Raw genomic sequence first — 19,004 nt, forward strand, 5'->3', positions numbered from 1 at the left:
CTGAGAAAGGGCTGCTGTGGTTTACAGCTGTGCCCATCGGGGAAGAAACCTCTCTGCTGCTTAAACACGCTTGGATGTCAGGCAGGTATTGGAAGGCAGCTCACCGTGGCACAGCACGGTTAACTTCTCCCAGCTGTGGTGCACGACGCTTCCAACATCCACCGGGGCAAGACATCGCAACCGCTGCTGCATGACAGCACCGCGGGTACCAGCCATCCCCTTACCTGTCGCTGCCTCGGCATCTCCACTCGGTGAACGACACCAGTGTCTCAAACACGCAGCGGGAGCTGATGGCTCTCTGCTGCTTCATCAGACCAGATCTCCTGCCAGGAATTTAATTGAAGCACAGAAAATGTATCGTCTTCACGGGGGGGGGGGGGGGGGGGGGAAAAAAAAGGAAAGGTGGGAACCTTCCTGCCCTTCCCCCATCTGATTACGTACAAAGTGTTCTTCTGCTTTTAAGGGCAATTTAACACTAGTTAAACTACTGTTAATTTAAATCAAACAAGTCTGAAAAGACAGAACATGCTGCACTGCTATTAAAAACAGCTGAATCTTCATTTGTTCCATCTGAGACACTACTGCCCATTTCCTAGCCAATACTATCTAGCTGTCTGCAGTTTTTAAATTGATATTTAAGCCTACTTTGTTGGCTTTTGTAACATAGAATCACAGATAGAATCATTTTGGTTGGAAAGGACCTTTAAGATCATTGAGTCCAGCTGTTAACTTAACACTGCCAAGTCCACCACTAAACTATATCCCTAAGCACCGCATCTACATAGTGAGGTCCATCAGGGAGAAAGATTCAAACTTTTCCATCACACTTTTTTCTTGCAAAGTATGGGAGAAAATCAGAAAAAGGACACAGGGGCCAAACTGATTAATGCCAATTAATCTGACATCAAATTCACCCCATTTCCAAGAGCAAACACAGCAGATCCCCCAGCACTGAAGTACAAAATAGCTTAAAGGGGAAAAAAGAAAAGCTTTGCCCTTCCATGTTTCACTGACCTGTCCTCCAAAAGATCCAGAGCTGCTGCTATCCAGACTTTGCTGGTGGTTCAGCTGATCTACAGGACGGGCCAGAACAGACGCTCCTGCCCAGCAGCTCTGTTGGCACTGTGGCGCTGGCAGCTCTACACTGATTTTTCCCCTTCCCTCTCCCACCGTGACAGCAAAGCTAGCCCACATGAATCGGAAGCAGCACAGAGAGCATGGCATGGGGGACCAGATGATCCCTACATTTACACTTTTTCCCCAGATAATACACACCAATGTGTAGTTTTACAACGCTCTGTGCCTTCCAGACATCTTTGTCCTGAGCAGGATATTTGCAAGAGTTTCATTAGCCAAAGGGCTGATGTGCTGGAAGACTGCAGCATAAAATAACTGCTCCAGATTAAGTTTGGTCTTAATTAAAGACACTGGACCTAGGCAGGGAACGCAACCAGCTTCAATTCCCCACCTAGAATTGTTCCCTTCCTTGAATTATTTCTCTTCAATTGCTCTTGCTCCTTCTGTGAGCCTTACCCAGGCTGTTCACGATTAACTTTGTGATGGGTCCCACACAGCTAGTCAGGCCCAAACCTCAGCTCAGAAGCTTGTGATCAAGCAGAAGAGAGGGGCTTTACTTCAAGCCTAATGAAGGCTGCATAGAAGCCAGCTGGGTGAAGCCACTTGTTGACATCTTTGTTATTAGAGAGATGCAAGTCTTCAGACCCTCCCATGCTTGAGGAAGAGGACTGTGAGACGACAGACCCTGAGCATGTCCCAGGCATGCCAGTTCTACTTCGAGACCAAAAGCAGCTACCACTGTTCAGTATTACTCTTTTACCTGTTGTTTCCTTAAAACACTTGCAGAAATATTGCAACATCTATCATTCCTGAGTTGCTCTGGTAAGTTCTTTTTTTGGGCCACTTGCTTCTACCTCAGGAAAGTCACTTCTGAGTATTTCAAAAACCAAATCAATCCTCAGCAACAGAAAACAGATTTTATATTACAGCTGGAGGAACAAAGTCCAAAGAGAACTACTGCTATTTTAGGGATAAGAAAAACCTATGAGATCTTCAAAAACGAGTAACTAAGTAGAGGTAGGAACAGCTAAAAGTATGAGCTATTCTATGACTCTATTCCCGGGGATCTACCCGGGACAGCAACGCAAGGAAGCAACCTCCATACTCTCAAGTATCTTTCACTTCAATACACACACAAAAACCAAACCCCAAACCCCACACAAAACAAAACAAACAAAAAAGCAAAGCAAACAAACTGGCCATGCTTCACACATTCTCCCTTAGACCACAGGCATTCGAAAATATTATACAGTATTTATTAAAATTCTTTTCTTCTCTTATCTGTTAGTGATGTTACACTGATGTCACTGAACTCCGGACATTGCTACTGAAGGTGTTATCAGGTGTCCCAGATGAACTAATTCATAATGAGATAAACAGATAAATTTCAAGGGAAGCTGACTGAAAATCACTAGCCTTTCTGAGATTCACAGCATTTTTGAGGTATAAATACAGGATTAATAAAAGCATCTATAATCCAGATGGCAAGTCTTGGACTTTCACCTCTTCAAATTCCCCAATCAATGCACATTAAGTGTATGCACTTTAGCAGGGAATACTCATATAAATTCATGTTATAGCTAAGATTCTGCTAACAGCTTTTCTTTGAACTCATCTACTCCCTGCTTCAGACCATGCCAAAACACACAGTACCCAAACCAGTTGTCAGTGCCACAAGCCTACTCACAATGCATGAAATCTCTTATTTTGAGCCTGCCTCCTACTAACATCCTTTAACACACCCTCCTTCTTGAAGAGACAGTGAGAAATGATCCCTACACAGCCTCTACCACATGTCTCAGGATTTTATAACCTCACTTTCATGTGCCAAAATCCATCCAATGGATTAAGGGATTTGGTTTAGCCTTACTACAAGACTTTTTTTTTTTTTAAGATATATTTTATCAAGTCCTATCCCTATGCTTTTAATAGTTACCAAGAGTGAATTAAGCAGGGTCCGTGTCACTGACCTCTAGCTTTTGTGTACTTACCTATTGCTTTAGTTGTGTTTGACACTTGCTGCAATTCTGGCATCGAAGTCTCCTTTACTGCAGTTCTGTGAGGCTCTTTAAGCGCATGAGTCTACGTAAGGTGATCACACTCAAACGCTGAATTCCTGGAGACCTAAAGGAGATGAGCCAGAGTTAATCTTGAGTACACTTCAATGAGAAGGGTAAGGATCGCTCCTCAGTATGACATGGAGGGATTCTTAATGCGATTTGATCGTAACTCTGCTTGAAAACACAACTTGATTCAAAGGAACAAGACCTTAGGAAGAGTTCATAGTGTGGCTTAAGAAAAAAATAAAAAATAAATTGATGGCAATTTTCTAACAGTTTCTTTTCAGCTGCCAAGGAACAATGGCTCTTAAAATCTGTAAATCTGCTGCCTCTACTTTAGGACATAGAACGTGATTACCAAGGGGCCAAACTTCTTCCTGGTACACAGCAGAAAAGCTCCACTCCTAAGAATTTTGCCGAGATTCACTGCTACTTTTGCAAAGCATATCGCATTAGGTATACTGATGTGCTAGGAAATGCCAAGTTAAAACTGCTACAATTGTTAAAATAAACGACCAAGTCCACACAGTATTGACTCAGTACCCTATTTGCTGCCAGTGTTTATCTGCACAAAAACCCAGAACGCATTCATTCCATGGGTTGTTCCGTTTATTAATGAGCTTTGCATTTTTGCTCACTCACAGACGTGCATGTACTTGAGAACTGCATTTAGTGAAGAGCAATGATTCAGTCTAGCTTAAGGGATAGATCAAGATGCTCCAGCTACTGAAGTCTAGTAGATGCTGTTGAAAACCATACCTGTTATACCTGAAGTTCTAAGAGCATATTGAAAATTGGCATAGGTTCTCCAATGGCAATGGGTACAGAAAACAACTCTTACATAGAAGAGATGCTCTTGCAGGTGGATACACTATCTTCACAGCTGTATCAAGTTCACAGAAAAGTACTTACATTTCCATTTACCTGTTGAGATGCATATGGACTATATTGAGCAGCTAAACTCATGCAATAAGATACTCCAAACTTCCTGGCACCAGAAGTTTTATTATTACAAGCAATACAAAAGCAAACAAAAAACCCTTTGTTTTATCCCACAGCCATCATTCCCATTGTATATTATTATGAGACACCATTTTTAAATTACGAATTCACAAACTAAGGCAACATACAAGATGCAAGACATTACATAAGAGCACAGAGTGAGGAAGTAAGATTCTGACAATAACTTATGATCAATTATGAGAAACAAATTAAAAATTTATTGTAAGAAATATGAAAGAATCAAATATTGCTCCAATGTAGCCAGCTAAGTTTAAGTACAATTGTGCAAAGTGAGGCATAATTCTTTTGCGATCATTAAATTTTTTTCATTAAAATAACCATGATAGCAACCATCCATACTTACAGAATTTTTTTTAATTTTAATAATTTAATAAGGATCCTGACACTTAGAAACCTTCAGAAAATACAGCTGAATTCAAGTTACCCATTTACAAGCGTGAAAGAGGACAGAAGTGAATAAAGCATTACTCTTGCTACAAATAGGGAATTTTAGACCAAGATTTTTGAAGATAGTGTTTTCAAAATTGTCTGCTTTCAAATGAATTCAGGCCATTAGCTCTACTCTTATTTCTACAAGGCTTATCCCATGCCAAGAATCTCCTGCAAAATGCAATTTTAAGAAGTTATAAGAAACATCACACATCATCTGACAGAAGAGATGTCTATATAGGCAAGTGACTATGTTCAAATGCATAGAGTCCTTTCTTTAAAAAAAATACAAATTCTGGCCTGGCTGGGAAATCTTGACACAAACAGTAGATACTTGTGAATGGATATTAAGCAGAAAAGAAACAGAGCCATGCTGATTCACCTAAGAAGGGCTGGTTTAAATCAAGAATGCAAAAGGTTTCATTTTGCCAAATGTTAGTTACAAAATGCCAGTGATTATTACACTTAAGTTAGATGCAAAAGTAAAGCAAACTAAATAACCCAAGGCATATTTTTCAATGCAGTATATTTATCTGTCTCCTCCATTGTAAATTCATTTATTTATTCCAGCATATCAGTGGTCTTAGCAACTCATTTACATGGTCAAAGCTCTCCTGTATTCCTAAGTGCAAAACAGAAATCATAGCTTCAGACCAGCGTTCACCAGAATGTTCCAACTGCTCAGGATTCAACACATTTTAAAAACCTTGCTCATGAGACATTGATATTCATTTTACAGGCAGGAGCTGGAATGACATCACACAGTCTAGAAGCCAGCTGGAGGGGGCCATCCAGACTTTGCCCTGACGAATTTTCTCCGGCTTGAATTTAGAAGACACATCATAGATTACATACTGAGTGCAAAATCGCTGGTCAGAAGTAGATTCTGCATGGTAAGCCACTGTGTTGATCGTCTGCGTCACATCGCTGTCTGGTTTTGGCTGCCTAACCAGAATTTGTCCTCCTGCTGCTTTGACCAGCTCCACAAGATCACTCTTCTGGTGACGCCTGAAAGATCCCAAAAAATAGAAGTAGCATCCATCAAACAACTTAGGCAGCTAAGTGGAAGAAGAAAAAAAAAAAAAGTATAAATATAGGACTTCACAACTGAGCACACAGGAAAAAAGTGAAAAGGAACAATCAGTGCCTACCAAAAAATACAATTTAAAATAACCAACACTGGAAGCTAGAACAGTAACTTGACATGTAAGGTCCTCAGTATGCAATCAAGAAAAGCTTGCTTACATGGTAAATTCTTGCTTGTTTAGATATTTTCCAGCACAACAAGGTTTAACTATGAGCTAGGAATATTTACAGCTACTGTTACAATACATTTAATGAACTTCTCCAGTGTAATCCAGAAAGTAACCAGAAATTAACCCAGTTAAATATAAAAGTGGCCCTACATGGAAACAAAGAGTAAGAAAAACATTTTTCTTCCAACTTTCAGATAATTTCAACTAGGTTCTAAAGCTGAACAGAGAAGGCCAACGCAGCATCACTTCCTGTCCCATATAGCTTCTTCCACAAATGTAATACAGCATTCCCTCTGACAAGGTTATAGCAACATATCCACTAATAGAGAAAAATGACAGCTTTATGGGTGTTCGCAGTTCTTTCGATCACCTTGCACATAATCAAATTTCGGTACAAGACCACATTAAAATTTTACATCTACTGCACTGGCACACGTGGCAAAGGGCAAAAATGCATGAACCAAAGGTCATTCAGATAATCTGTCTCAAGCAATAAAACTCACCAGCTGTTCTCTGTTGAGCCGGCCTCTTTGTGGGCCACCTTGGATTTCATACTTCTCTTCTTGTTCTCGTACTGTGGTTTGCAGACAGGCTCGTACCCCTACAAAAACCGCAATAAGGAAGGCAAAGATTAGAGATCCCATGTTTTAACAGAGGCTTGCATGTCATTTTAGGGACTAAAGAGTTGCACTAAAATAAAAGTATTACCCACAATGCAAAAGATAGCAAAGCTTGTGTGCTTCAGTAGTTTGATTTTGAACTTGAAAAAAAATTTACAACGGTGGTTGAAGATGCAAGTTAGATGGAGAGAAGCAGTATCACACTAAAATCAGTGCTGTAAACACTAGGAATTATTAGCTTTTCCTCTTACCCACTAAAGGTCAACCACTTAATGTCAAACATCAAATTGCTGATCATTTGGAAGCTTAAAGCCAGCATATAGAACCAGCTCCGCAGTTATGAAACGGAAGCAATTGCCTGATAAAGAGCAATTACAAAGCAAGCACAAAGCTGTTTTCAAACAGCTATGGCCTCAAATAACAAATCAGATGGGATTTCAAGGTCTCCGAGATCAGCACAAACCGTAGATTTATGCTAGGGTTTAACAGTGGCATTCATTTTTGTTACAACTGCTGCATAATGAGATTGTCTTTTAAAGTCAACGTGGTTTTACCTTGGTTTAAGGCTAGTTATTTTTTCCAATCCAGAATGCGCTGATGCTAATGTATTGCTAACATCAGTTAAACGTACCACCTGACCTCCCTTTGGAAAGAGAAATTGCTGTGGTCACTCACTGAAGGATGGAACATTTTCCCTGCACATGCATTGCACTCATTAATAAAAATTACCCAAGAAAAAGTTTGCAAAGCTGATTTTGAAAACTGTTCCATGAGGATTTACAATGTTGTTAAGGTTGTAACTTTTGAAGCAGTACCTCACTCCTTGCACAGCGTTTCTTACTCAGGCAACTTATTTCTACTGTGCAAATACGAAACACATGGTATTAAAAAACCCAACAAAACAAAATTAGAAGTAAAATGTGGGGGTTTGATCCTAAAAAGGAAGAAAGCACAGGACTAGGAAGAGAAGTATCCCTGACAAAGGTACTTGGATACCACAGCAGCCAACAGATAAGAATATCTAATCTAGAGAGACCTTGAAAGCCAACTCTTAGCAATTTACCAGGAGTTCATATAAACTCACAAAATGCAAATAGAATTCATATTTTAGTTACTAGAAGTCCTCCAGCGTACTTACATCAAAAAAGACAAACCTATACAGAAAACCACAACTGGCTGAATACTATGACAATATCTATCTCCCTGCATGTACAAGTATCAGGTTGATTATTTGCACTTGTTCATTCCTTCAAGTAAAATTAACATGAACTTGTACAAAACTAGAAGGGCAACCTGGTCATGTATTTTCCAGAAAAGCAACCTACATATTCATTATTGATAACAGCAATGAATATCGATAACTTATTTTCAAAGTACTCATAACAAAAATAAATCTAAAGGTTACTTCAATAATTTTTTTAAAATCACCACAACTGAACAAGACTTCCTGTGTCAATTTGCCTCTAACTTACACGGCTATTCTTTCCTTCCAAGAAAATACAGATGTTAATGGCTGCCACTTACAATAAAAGAAAAACTGTCTCATCTAGTCTTAAGAACAGACCATCCATTCATTAAGAGCATGTTTTATTTTAATCTACCATCAAAAGCTCAATTTCAAGGACTTTCACCACAGAGCTGAGGTTTTTATACAATGAGTACATCACAAATTGAGCATCCAGTGCCAGCATCAGTAAGTGAAGGAAATTTGATACAAAAGTAATAAAAGATTGAATGAATACAAAAGACTTTGATTGTCTTTTTGTACTGTTGCTTCCCTGAAAAAAAAATTAAGTCATGAAAATGACTAATGTTAGTGGGATGTCTATTTTAGCAGAAAATGCAAAATAGGTTATGTCTGTTTTGCATACATATGTCTGTCCATTTTAGACTGCCAAGTCCTCTGAGGAATCCATATGCCTCAAAGTTCCTCGTCACACGTAATGACAATCCTCCATGGGAGCAAGAAGAGAGATTCATCTACATGTGCCCTGTTTTCATTGTATAAGAACCACAAGCTAAACACTTTTCCTGAAAAACTGGAAATACGCAAACAGACCATTTCTCTAGCCAGTGTCTGCATGATCAGCATTCTCATTAATTTTAACTTTTCTTAATTAGCTAGAATCAGAACAGATCTGTGTCTTAACAGATTTGTGGCACAACAGCTATGTATTCCAGACAGGATAAAAAGCCCTGAACATAAGTTTTCAGTGCCCAGGTGTTTCTCATGCAAGATGTAGAAGCAGAACTTGCTCTGACTCATGGATCTTGTCATATTTGATACATAAGAACAAATGCTTTTTGGAACCATTGTGCTCAGGGACATTTCAAGCAGTCTCATCTAACACTTTGTCTACGTGCAGGTAGCAAGAGAGGAAATAAAGTCATTGGAATCCTCAGGCTCAGAAGAGGTGGAGCTTCAGGCTTCAACATACTTCATGGCAATCTTACCATCAACAGCACAACTAATCTGTAGTAAGAGTATCACTTGCAAAGAGACAAGGCAACACAGACAGGGTAACAGCAAAAGGAGAGCCTTAGGCACAAGGATATAAAAGGCAAATGGCATGTCATGTGTCATCAGAATCACGGTCTAGCTATATATTCAGAAAGCTAATGCAGTCAGCAACTGATGATTGAGGAAGGTGCTTACAACTCTAAGATGAACAGTCAAAGGACATCTATCCATGGAGGAAGGCTTCCTAACTAGAAAAACGAAGCTAAAATAATTTAAGTGATAGAGACCAGTATGTCCTTTAAATGCAAACTTTCACAGAATCACAGAATCGTTTTGGTTGGAAAGGACCATTTGACAACTGAGTGCTAAGCTCAGTTCACTCAGTAAAGCCCAGGTCTTTTTCTTGACTAGGCATTATTAATTTTAAAGCTCCTAACGTGTATAAGTGGCTGGATAACATGACAGTACCCTTTTAATAGTCTCACCATCCAACTGAGGGTCATCCTGATTAAGAGGACATATAAAAGGAAATAAAATTCCACAGTGTACTCAAAGGCATATCACTCCGCTACTTTTACAGGGACATTTCCAGAAGCTCTGTTGACCTTACCGCACTCCTATTTAAGTCAGAGCTATAGTGCCCTTTGACTTCAAACAGAAGCCACATTAAATTGATTCCCAGAACTCCTGAGATTACAGACTCTCATTTGTTCAGCACTGTACTGAAAAGCCACCACTGAGAACTTGATGCCAAGACACTGGTCAAATGAATGGACAGAAAAAAAAGAATTGCTATTATCCTAATTAAAAAGTGATCAGGACACCACCAATACTATGCCACCTCCCTTCTGAAATTGAGATGGACATCTTAAGTACTTATGCAAAAAAAATTTCAGAATAGGACTGAATCTCAGAAGGATGAGCAGCTCTCTGAAAATGGAGGGGAAAGTAAACATTTTTGAGAGGACACCTGTAATTTTAGGAGGGGGTATAGATCAGGACTACTTTGTTCTCCTTCCCACATTCGCAGTCTGTGCATTCTTTACAGGCAAGCCTGACTAAAACTCTAGTCTGTTCTGTTATAAAAAAGAGTAAGACCATTCAGCTTACTCAGGATCTCAGCCAATCTTGATTTATTCCTTGATACTATTGCCAATAAGAGCTGTGGACCTTCTAGGTTTGAGGTTGATCAGGTTTATTAATTTAATATGTTCTCTTCCCTAAAGAGAAGAGGGTGATTATTGCAACTACGCTTTAATGGCCCTCTAGTTTAATCACAGTAGTTGGATCAATTACCCACAAAAGGGTAAAACTTGTACCAATGCAAGTGGCATTTTTCCATTTCACATGGACCGGAGCTGTTTTGCAACGCCCAGTTCAAGTGTGCAAGCACTCATTAATAAAGCTGGCCTGAGAGAAGACCATACTGGGGCAAGATCACATGTGCAGAGGGGTCATGCAAGGTTCTTCCCTAGAAATACAGAACATTAGAAGTTTAAAAGCCTCTCAAATAGCTGATTTCACACTTGCAATTTGTAGATATAAACAAGATCATTTGCACCAAATTCTAGCAAAAACCAAGCCTGTATTAAAGTGCCTAGAAAATAATGCAGAAAAAGGTTTTAGCTTAATACAACCGCATTTTAGCTTGATGCCACCACATTTGGCAAGAATACTGCTCATTTTTTTTTCCCCTCATTAGAAAGATCAGTAAAGCATCACTACTTACACTGATCCTTATTACTTCACTGACCAGCTGTCCCTACCTTCTCACCTTCCAGAATATAAGCAGCAAGCAGGTTAAAAGGGTGCCCACTCTAACAGTATCGTTAATTGACCTTTGATACAACTGCAGCTACTAGTACTGGAAATAAAGACATTATTTGCAAAATTTAAGATCAGAGCCCTATAATCCTTATTCGTGTAAGTTGTACTGATTTATAATGAAATTAACTGCATCAGCAAAAACAATTTAAACAGGATGAAGTACTAAAAGAACTGGTTGCCCAGAACAAGTTGTAATCACCCACAGATACCCAGGGGTAGCTCTCAGTAATTCAATTAGCCTTAATGGAGTTTTGTTGGACTTGCATTAATAAAGCAAAGAGCAGGGGTTAGTCCCCAAAATCTCACAGAACAGCTGAAAGTAATTTACAAACACACAATAGCAACAAAGAAGATAAAATACTACACATCCAAGATCTAGTATAGATTGCAACTGAAAGTTCCTCCCCCCCTGCACCGGGTTTTAAGACTTAGATGCAAACTGAGTAAAGTTTGGTGAGATTATTTTCCTAGAAAAGGAAAAAATCTGGACTGAGAGAAAGCCTTAGGGGAATTTGGCATGGCTAGCTTCAATTTGCTTTCACCAACAGCATTACTGGTCTCTGCTACAGCACAGAAAATAATTTTTATACTGTCTCATATGTTTATAAAGCAACTTTAGATTTTCACAGAGTGAGGCAGAGATCTCATTTGTTGAAACAAGAGCAGTCCATTTTTCCAACACATGGAGATGCCACAAGATGCTGCGGAGACTAAAATGAATCTGCTTCAGAATGGTAGTTAACAAATTTATTAAATATGATGGAGCAGATGCTTATGAAGTCCTTAAACATCAATTCCCAGGAGCTAGAAGCATGTAATATGAAAATTATTACTTCACTTAAACCCCCAAGTGTCCTGTCTTCTTTAAGAAACCACAATTTGCCACACTGTTTTCTAGACTGACTGAAGTGACTGGAGGTAGCCATTCTGAAGGCACAGAGGTCAGGCTGGAGTGCTCATCCTCTGGATCTCGTCACACACTTTTAAATGAATGAGGTAGTATTTCCCATCCTTTTCCTTACAGTGGGCTTCTTTAATGCAATGTTTCCTTCAAACCAAAGTGAATTAGAGCAAAACGACTCCATAATATGAAAAACTGAGTACCTGGATGACACAGAACAGAGGGAGCAGTGGAAACATGCTTTCCTTTTCTTCTAGACCTTATTTCAAACCAGCCCACTTCCTAGCTCTGCAAAGGCAAACACCACATTTAAGACATTCTTGCTGCCATCTTCTCCTCTGCAAACCCCAGCAGCTTCACAGCCTAAATTTGTGCTGACTTTGAAGTAAAACTATTTCACTCCTCCCTTCCAAAAGGTGCAGACACTCTGGGCGTGCAGATGCTCAGACCCTGTTGATGTGAAACATTCCCCCCAGCTGTACACCCAATACAACTAGAAGATGCCTATGCACGTTAGATATTTCTACCACCTCCCGCAGAGCTGTGAGTCCTTTTACAGGAGGAGGTAGTTGAAGTAAGTCTCCAACTGCAAAACAAGCATGAAACTCCAGTAATCAAGTTTTGAGCTGTTTTAAGGAGAGAAGGCTTTGCTGAGTATCAGCCTGTCATCTAAGAGATGTTTATGCGTGGAAGAGAGACAGTCCAGCCTAAGAAGCAGTCAGCTCAAACAGCTTTGCACTTCCCTCGTCTAATAGCCTAAACAAGGACAGGCAAGAAAATTCAGAAAGATGTTTTTGCCTTGAAATGTCAGTCATGCAATCCCCTAGCTCTTCCAGTCAACTCCCAGTTGTTCTGAGGCCTTACAGGAAAAGCAGGGTTTTTTTGCATTCTTTTAAACGATCAGAGCTGAATCCTTGCTGCTGCTCCAGGTAGACAAAACAAATGAAGGAATAAGCAATCAGATGCTTAGAATTCTGCCAGATACTTTGCTGCAAAGACTGACACAAGCTTGTTTCAATGCATATTGTTACTGAGATCATTTTTCATTCCCTGCTTTAACAGATGACAATCAGTTTAAGAAAAAAAAAGCTGAAAAAGCTATTAAAGGCTTCTGCTGGTTTTAATTACACTATTCTATGCTCTACAAAAAGCACAGAGGAAATAGTGATATTTGAATCTTTGTCTCAGTCTACTTGCAGAAGAATAATGATATGCTACTTTGTGCCCTATTACCATCCCAGAAATAATGAGGGCAATAAAATAATGAAACCAACGAAAGATATGGCCAAGGGCAAGGAGCACAGTGACAGTGTCTCAATTGAATTCTATGCTGCTTTGCAAGTGTATATATTGCTGACAGTGTATTCTATATGGAAAATACGGAACTGCAACTGGTAAGGTGAAGTTTTTCTTCTGTGAAGATCTAATATTTCTCAGTGGTGACATCCTTTCATCCTCATTTTCTACCTGAAGACAAAAGGAAACCCTAAAACTGAAGATACATATTTAAATCTTGGCTCTCTAATACTTAAGTGGCCTCAAATTTAGCTCAAACTCTGCTGGAAAATTCCGCATTACCTCTCTACTGATACTAATGAATGCTATATCTATGTGTATAGACACACATAAACAGAAGCACCGTAGAATTAGACAAGAGAAGGAAATAGCATTTTATTAGAGAAACACAGCTTGAAAGCCTGCTATAACAGAAGAGTTAACATAAGAAATACACTCTTAAATGAAACTGTTTTTTGCAAGTATGCGATGTTTTTTTAAAAAGTGGTATAATTATGGGTAGGCTATAAATGTAACTTCAGAAATATCAGTCAAATGCAGCTTACCTTGTAGTAAAAAAAAAAAAAATCAAATACTCACTTATGCATAGTCAGCATTTCATTAAGTGCTGCATTAAGCTTTGTTTTTTCATATATTTCAGTGAAGTTTTTAAACATGAATGTACTTTAAGTGAACTGTTTAGAACACTGAACTACAAGCAATTCCTTCAATTTATTTGTAGTGGCTTTGACAGAAGTAAGCCAGAATATGCACACACTTTTGGAAGTTTATTTGCATTACATTTAAGGAAACTCGTCTAAATAGAAGTCAAAAAGCCACAATAAATGGAGACAAATTATGGAAAAGAAAATCAAAGATCTCTTTTTCTAGACCAATGTTCCATCAGCAGGAGTCCCATTATTTGTTATCACAATCTTTAGCTTGTAATGACTCTGAAGAAGACTAATAACAGACTGGTGCGAACAGATGGAGTGGTGCTGTTAATTATAGGCACTTAGCTGCATCAGACCCCATGAGTTATTACTAACATTTCCCACTAGGGAGGAGAATCACTCGCTTTTAAGTAGTATGTTGCTTACTAAGCTGAGAGCATTAGCAGTCAGGATTGTACTAATCAGTACTAACAACATAAAATAAAACTCAGCTGCAAACAAAAAATATGAAAATATTCCCTAAATAACCCCCACACTACTTTTTTTTTTTTTCTCTCGTCCAGTCACTTCTAAATATAGAAGTTCTTCCACAAAGATTTAAACTCAGGTCTCACTAATTAACTCTCCCTACCACTCAGCTGAAGTTTTCCAAGCATCTGATTAGCAAGAAGATAAAACGAAATAAAGGGAAACCACCCTAGCACGTATGATAGAAGGTATGCAGACCTCCTGAAGTGAGTGAAGCCAAGAACCTGCAAAGCGATTCACCGCTGAAACAGATTATTCAGTCTTACCTAAACAGGATTATTGTTCCAGAGCACCCAAACACACCCCTTCCAATTACACAACCCAAACATTGCTTCTAGGCCTTCTGAGTTTCCTGCTGCATCCCCACCTCCAAACAGGAAACCATCTCCCTTCTGCTTATCAGCAAAGTGGCTGGAGGTTATTCAATCCATCTGCTTGCTTACACATAAACAGTATTTCTCCATGTTACATATTCAACAAGAAGTTACTCCTATTTGTAAGAATCACAGTACAAAGACAACACAATGTTTTCCTTTTGCAAACACTTATAAGGCCACAAACAGAAGGCACTGTAGGTGGTGCAGAAAACATTTCTGAGGGGACACAAATTCAACAGACCCTTTAAAAAAAAGCATGGAACAAATCCACTGACTATCTGGAAGCCAAATGAACACTCTGAAAAGAGAGTCCAATGTTCAAAGAATCTGATGATGTGCTTTATTTAAAAAACTAGTATACAGCTTTTGAAGCTTTAAGCAGTGCCTTCGTAAACATTAGCGACTGGAAAATTTAAACCATTAAAGAATTCTTATATTCTGATGTTGAGTCACACAGTAGAAAACTGGAATGAAATTCTTTCTGTGAGTTTTCCATGGATGATTAACTCATTTGTAGTGTACTTATTAGCTAAAAGGACTTAGCCATAAAGGTCAACGGGAAGAAGGCGGCTTTTATAACTACTGTGAAAGCAGATACTAAGAAATACATTAGAAAGAATAAATAAAAACCAGAATTTGGGGTGTAAGTCCACAGAACAGTTGTACGGCAAATCACGCACCGTATAAAAACTAATTACAGAGTGTATGAACGATGACATCAAAACAACTACTTGCATGCTAAGGGGACACTATGCAAGTCATCTTGGAGGTTACTATTTTAATGGAAGAGCATTCCAGTCTGCAGGGCTCGCATGTACAGAAACAGGTATCAAAATTTACGTATACAGTTGACCTGCCTGAGCCTGTGATTGCATAGAGCCTGGCGAGTTTTCAACAAATAGAGAACTTTTAATAAGAAGTACAAACAGGGGTTATGATCAGCTGACAGCATAACTTTGGTTAGAACTTATAACTTTCAACAGATCTCAGCTTATATGTAAATAGGCAACATCTTACCTTCCTACAGGCCTTAATCACATACGCCAAGCAAGCAAAAGTTTCCTATCAATTTCAATGGAAGCTGCTTATAAGAAATCCAAGAATTTAACACATTCCTTCCTCCTCTCCCAGGATATTTTCCATAGTCTTCCAAATCACTCAATGTAGCAATGAACAAATTCACTCCTCACTGATACTTCGGCTATGACCTACCCAATACATCTAATAATGAAATGCACACATTTGCCAAGGAAGAAGTAGTTGTATTTAATTAAATTTCTTGTCATTCAGGATATTAAAAAAAAAAAAAAAAACACCCTCACACTTTATGTTAAGCTAGTATCAATATTAGGGCAGTTGTTGAAATAAGAAAATTTTCTCTGGAATCCCATCTACAATTTCTGGTTAAAAATCCAAAGAATCCCATATATTTAATACTTACATTCAAACTTGAGGACCCAACATCCAGTCAGAACAGCCATCATACATTTGACAGTACTTGGCATTGGAACATCAGGGATAACAAGATGAGTTACTAGGAGAAAGATTACATTAGTAGAACTAAAAGCACATACAAATCAGAACTTGGCTGAAAAGCAATGAATCACCATTTAAAGAATAAACAGCCTATAATAATTTATCTACCACTCTTTCCAGCACAAGTATGTGATTTTTGAGATTAAGATAATAGTAAGTAGAAGCACCATTAGAAATTCTGTGGGTTTCAACAAATACTTGCTGTGAAAAAAAGATTCACATTTTTCTAGTTCTAAGCTAACACTTAAATCTTCAAAGCAGGCTCCAGCTTATAGGACAGTCTTTTTTTTTCAGTCCTTTTAAAGTTATATTTAACTCTGACAGGAATCTTATTATGGAATCTCACTGCTTTAACACAAAGTTAACAGAACTCAACTCACAATTCTGGAGTAGTAATCAGGGTGTGAAAGATGGTAGGAGAAAATTAACTTAGCCTTTCTTTCACAAGCAGGAGAAGCAGCACTCCAAAGAAAAACTAACAGAAGGGATTAAGACAATGCTCCCCCACCCTGCAAAGGGAACGAAAAAAAAACCAAACCAAAACAAACCCCAAGCCCCATAATTTGGCTCCATTATCTTTATTAAGAAGAAAATTTGAAGGAAGGTAGCACCTGAGAAGAAATCTGTAAACTTTTAGTCATTGACATGCTCTTTCTAAAGGCACTATCTGCCTAAGACTCACTTCTGGAAGATAAAAACCTTACAGGATGTCTCATATGAGCAGATACCTTGAAGTTGGTAAAAGAGGTGTAAAGAGAAGAGGTCTTTGAGGAGGATTTAGGAATTTTAAATAACAGACAATATCCTGTCAAACTGTGGCTCCCCTAGAAGTCTCCTGCCTCAATAACCAGGCAGGCTTTATATGCATTTACATGCAACAACACACCATCATTCTACTACAGCATAATTCAGGGATTTCAGAAACTGCACTCATTAGGAACAATAAAAAAAACCTGTTGCACCTAGTATCTTAAAGGATAAAGCGCAGAACTGTAGTTATTTATATTTGGACAGAGACATTTCAACAACTACATACCTCTGCTGTTAAATTCAGTACACCTTCGAGCCTTCAGAACTGTTGCTAGTTTGTTCAGCAATTTCTGTTGCTCTGGACTAAGATTGCTGCCCAGTATACCAAGAGGTCCATCTCTTGGCTGGCTGGGGCTCAGTGACTACATGAACAGAAAATCCTACAATAAGCTGAATGTTTGGGAACATAAAGAAAGCAACTAACTTGTCTGACAGCTTTGTTTAATAAGAATAAGCATTTTGAAAAACAATTCATGGCAAGCTTAGTTGACAGGGTCCATAAATAAGTCTCTATATAACAAACCAGCTCTAGAGAAAAAGCAGCTTGACATTAGAGGAACTTCATTTAGCTTATGCAAGGTACCAAAACAGCTTGTGCATCAGGTTTTTTTCCTTGCTTTTTTTTTTTTTTTAAAGACAGTGGTGTGCACACAAATAGTTGGTCGAACACTGTGTAAACAGCCTTACTGACTGCAGTGTTGAAGTACAAAAGAATTTCGCAATGAAGTAGGAAAGCCTCCAACTTTTAGTGAAGTATTTGCAACAGATATACTACCAATATGTTGAGTAATCTATATAATTAACATCTGCATTTCCTTTTACTAAAAAGTCTCTAACACATTGCCCTGTAAGTAATGAATGCTTAAGTTTTTTTATGCGGATACTACTAATGCAAAGTAAGAGGAGCTGCTTGCTCAAGTTTTATACTGACAAGGATGTGATACTTCAGCTCACGGGTCTTCCTAAGTACTCCCAGATCCACAGTACAGACGTACCTTTGAGACCCAGTTACCCTAAAGCCTCAGGCTTTGGATCAAGCCATTCATATGAGCTGGTAACCATCCATTGGCACACACTCATCCCAAAGCAAATGCAAATACTGAGTGTTTTGTTTGTAACAGAAGAGCTGCATTTTACATTTGCTACACGTGGGAGGAACAGTCATATCCTTCTCAATTTAGCTGCAACAGTTTACTTTTGGCCAATGGGTATCTTATTACCTCAATGAGGAAGGATCATAACAGGCTGTATACCCTGGAGTAGACTAGGGCTGCCTTGTATCAGCCAGGTCAGTTTAATCATCGTTCATTAAAAAGCACAAAGCATTTCATAAAATGCAATAACTTGTTAAGTCTGAACAACCTGATTTTGGGCACAAGTCCTGAGAAATCTTTGGCAAAAAGAGAGGAAAAACAAAAACCACAAAACAATCTTCCAAAAGCTGTTTTCAGCTGCTGAGCTGATATCTTCATTGTCAGGCAAAGGACAATACTCGAACAGCCTTTCAAAGGCACATAAATAGCACCTGGAGCAAAGACTGCGGCCACTTTCAGCCAGTTTGATAAGTAGAACAAATTTAAATATGCAGAAAAACAACAGCAATAGCAAAGTTCAATCAACGATACTTCAAGAATAACAGCATTCATTCTCCTATAATAAAGCCACATTACATGAAACATCCTTTGTTTTCCCAGATAAAACTATAACACAGAATATCATAGTTTGTAAGTGTCCCACACACATTCTAGAAATACTGTTCAGCTTAGTTTCCCAGCTTATTTTAAATTTCCCTGTAAAGGCAGATGATGTACTGTACTTAGGTCCAAGCCTTTAATACTTGTAGGATGAATTTTTTTTTTTTTTTTAGAAGCTAAACAAAACTAAAAACCACACACACTTACCTCAGAGGGTTGGGTAAGTGAAAGTGATTCATTTTTCACTGGTAACATTAGCACAGACTTCATCTTTTCACTTTCCGCATAGTCCACAGGCCGCAGACCAAATATATTACTGGCAAAACAAGCACAGATGGGTTTAAGTAAATAAAATGTGACTTGATTCTTAAGTAACTGGGCACATTAGCTGGGTAGCTTTCCCTCCCACTTTCTTATTAATATGTAATTTCAGCTAAAAAACACAAAGCTTCAAGT

General features: G+C 38.6%; 1 protein-coding gene across 1 annotated transcript in view; it reads right to left on the bottom strand.

Moving 5' to 3' along the window:
- Window positions 1-5,317: 5,317 nt before the first annotated feature.
- The window catches only part of BARD1 (BRCA1 associated RING domain 1), a 45,631-nt gene continuing 31,944 nt past the window's right edge, over window positions 5,318-19,004 (bottom strand). Inside the window, exons 7-11 of the mRNA XM_068408128.1 lie at window positions 18,756-18,864; window positions 17,081-17,216; window positions 15,950-16,042; window positions 6,349-6,446; window positions 5,318-5,647 (exon numbers count right to left, since the gene is read on the bottom strand). Coding sequence (XP_068264229.1) covers window positions 5,318-5,647; window positions 6,349-6,446; window positions 15,950-16,042; window positions 17,081-17,216; window positions 18,756-18,864 — 766 coding nt within the window. The remainder of the gene's footprint in view (window positions 5,648-6,348; window positions 6,447-15,949; window positions 16,043-17,080; window positions 17,217-18,755; window positions 18,865-19,004) is intronic.

This window comes from Nyctibius grandis, chromosome 9 (assembly GCF_013368605.1).
Source record: "Nyctibius grandis isolate bNycGra1 chromosome 9, bNycGra1.pri, whole genome shotgun sequence".
Classification (NCBI taxonomy): Eukaryota; Metazoa; Chordata; class Aves; order Nyctibiiformes; family Nyctibiidae; genus Nyctibius; species Nyctibius grandis.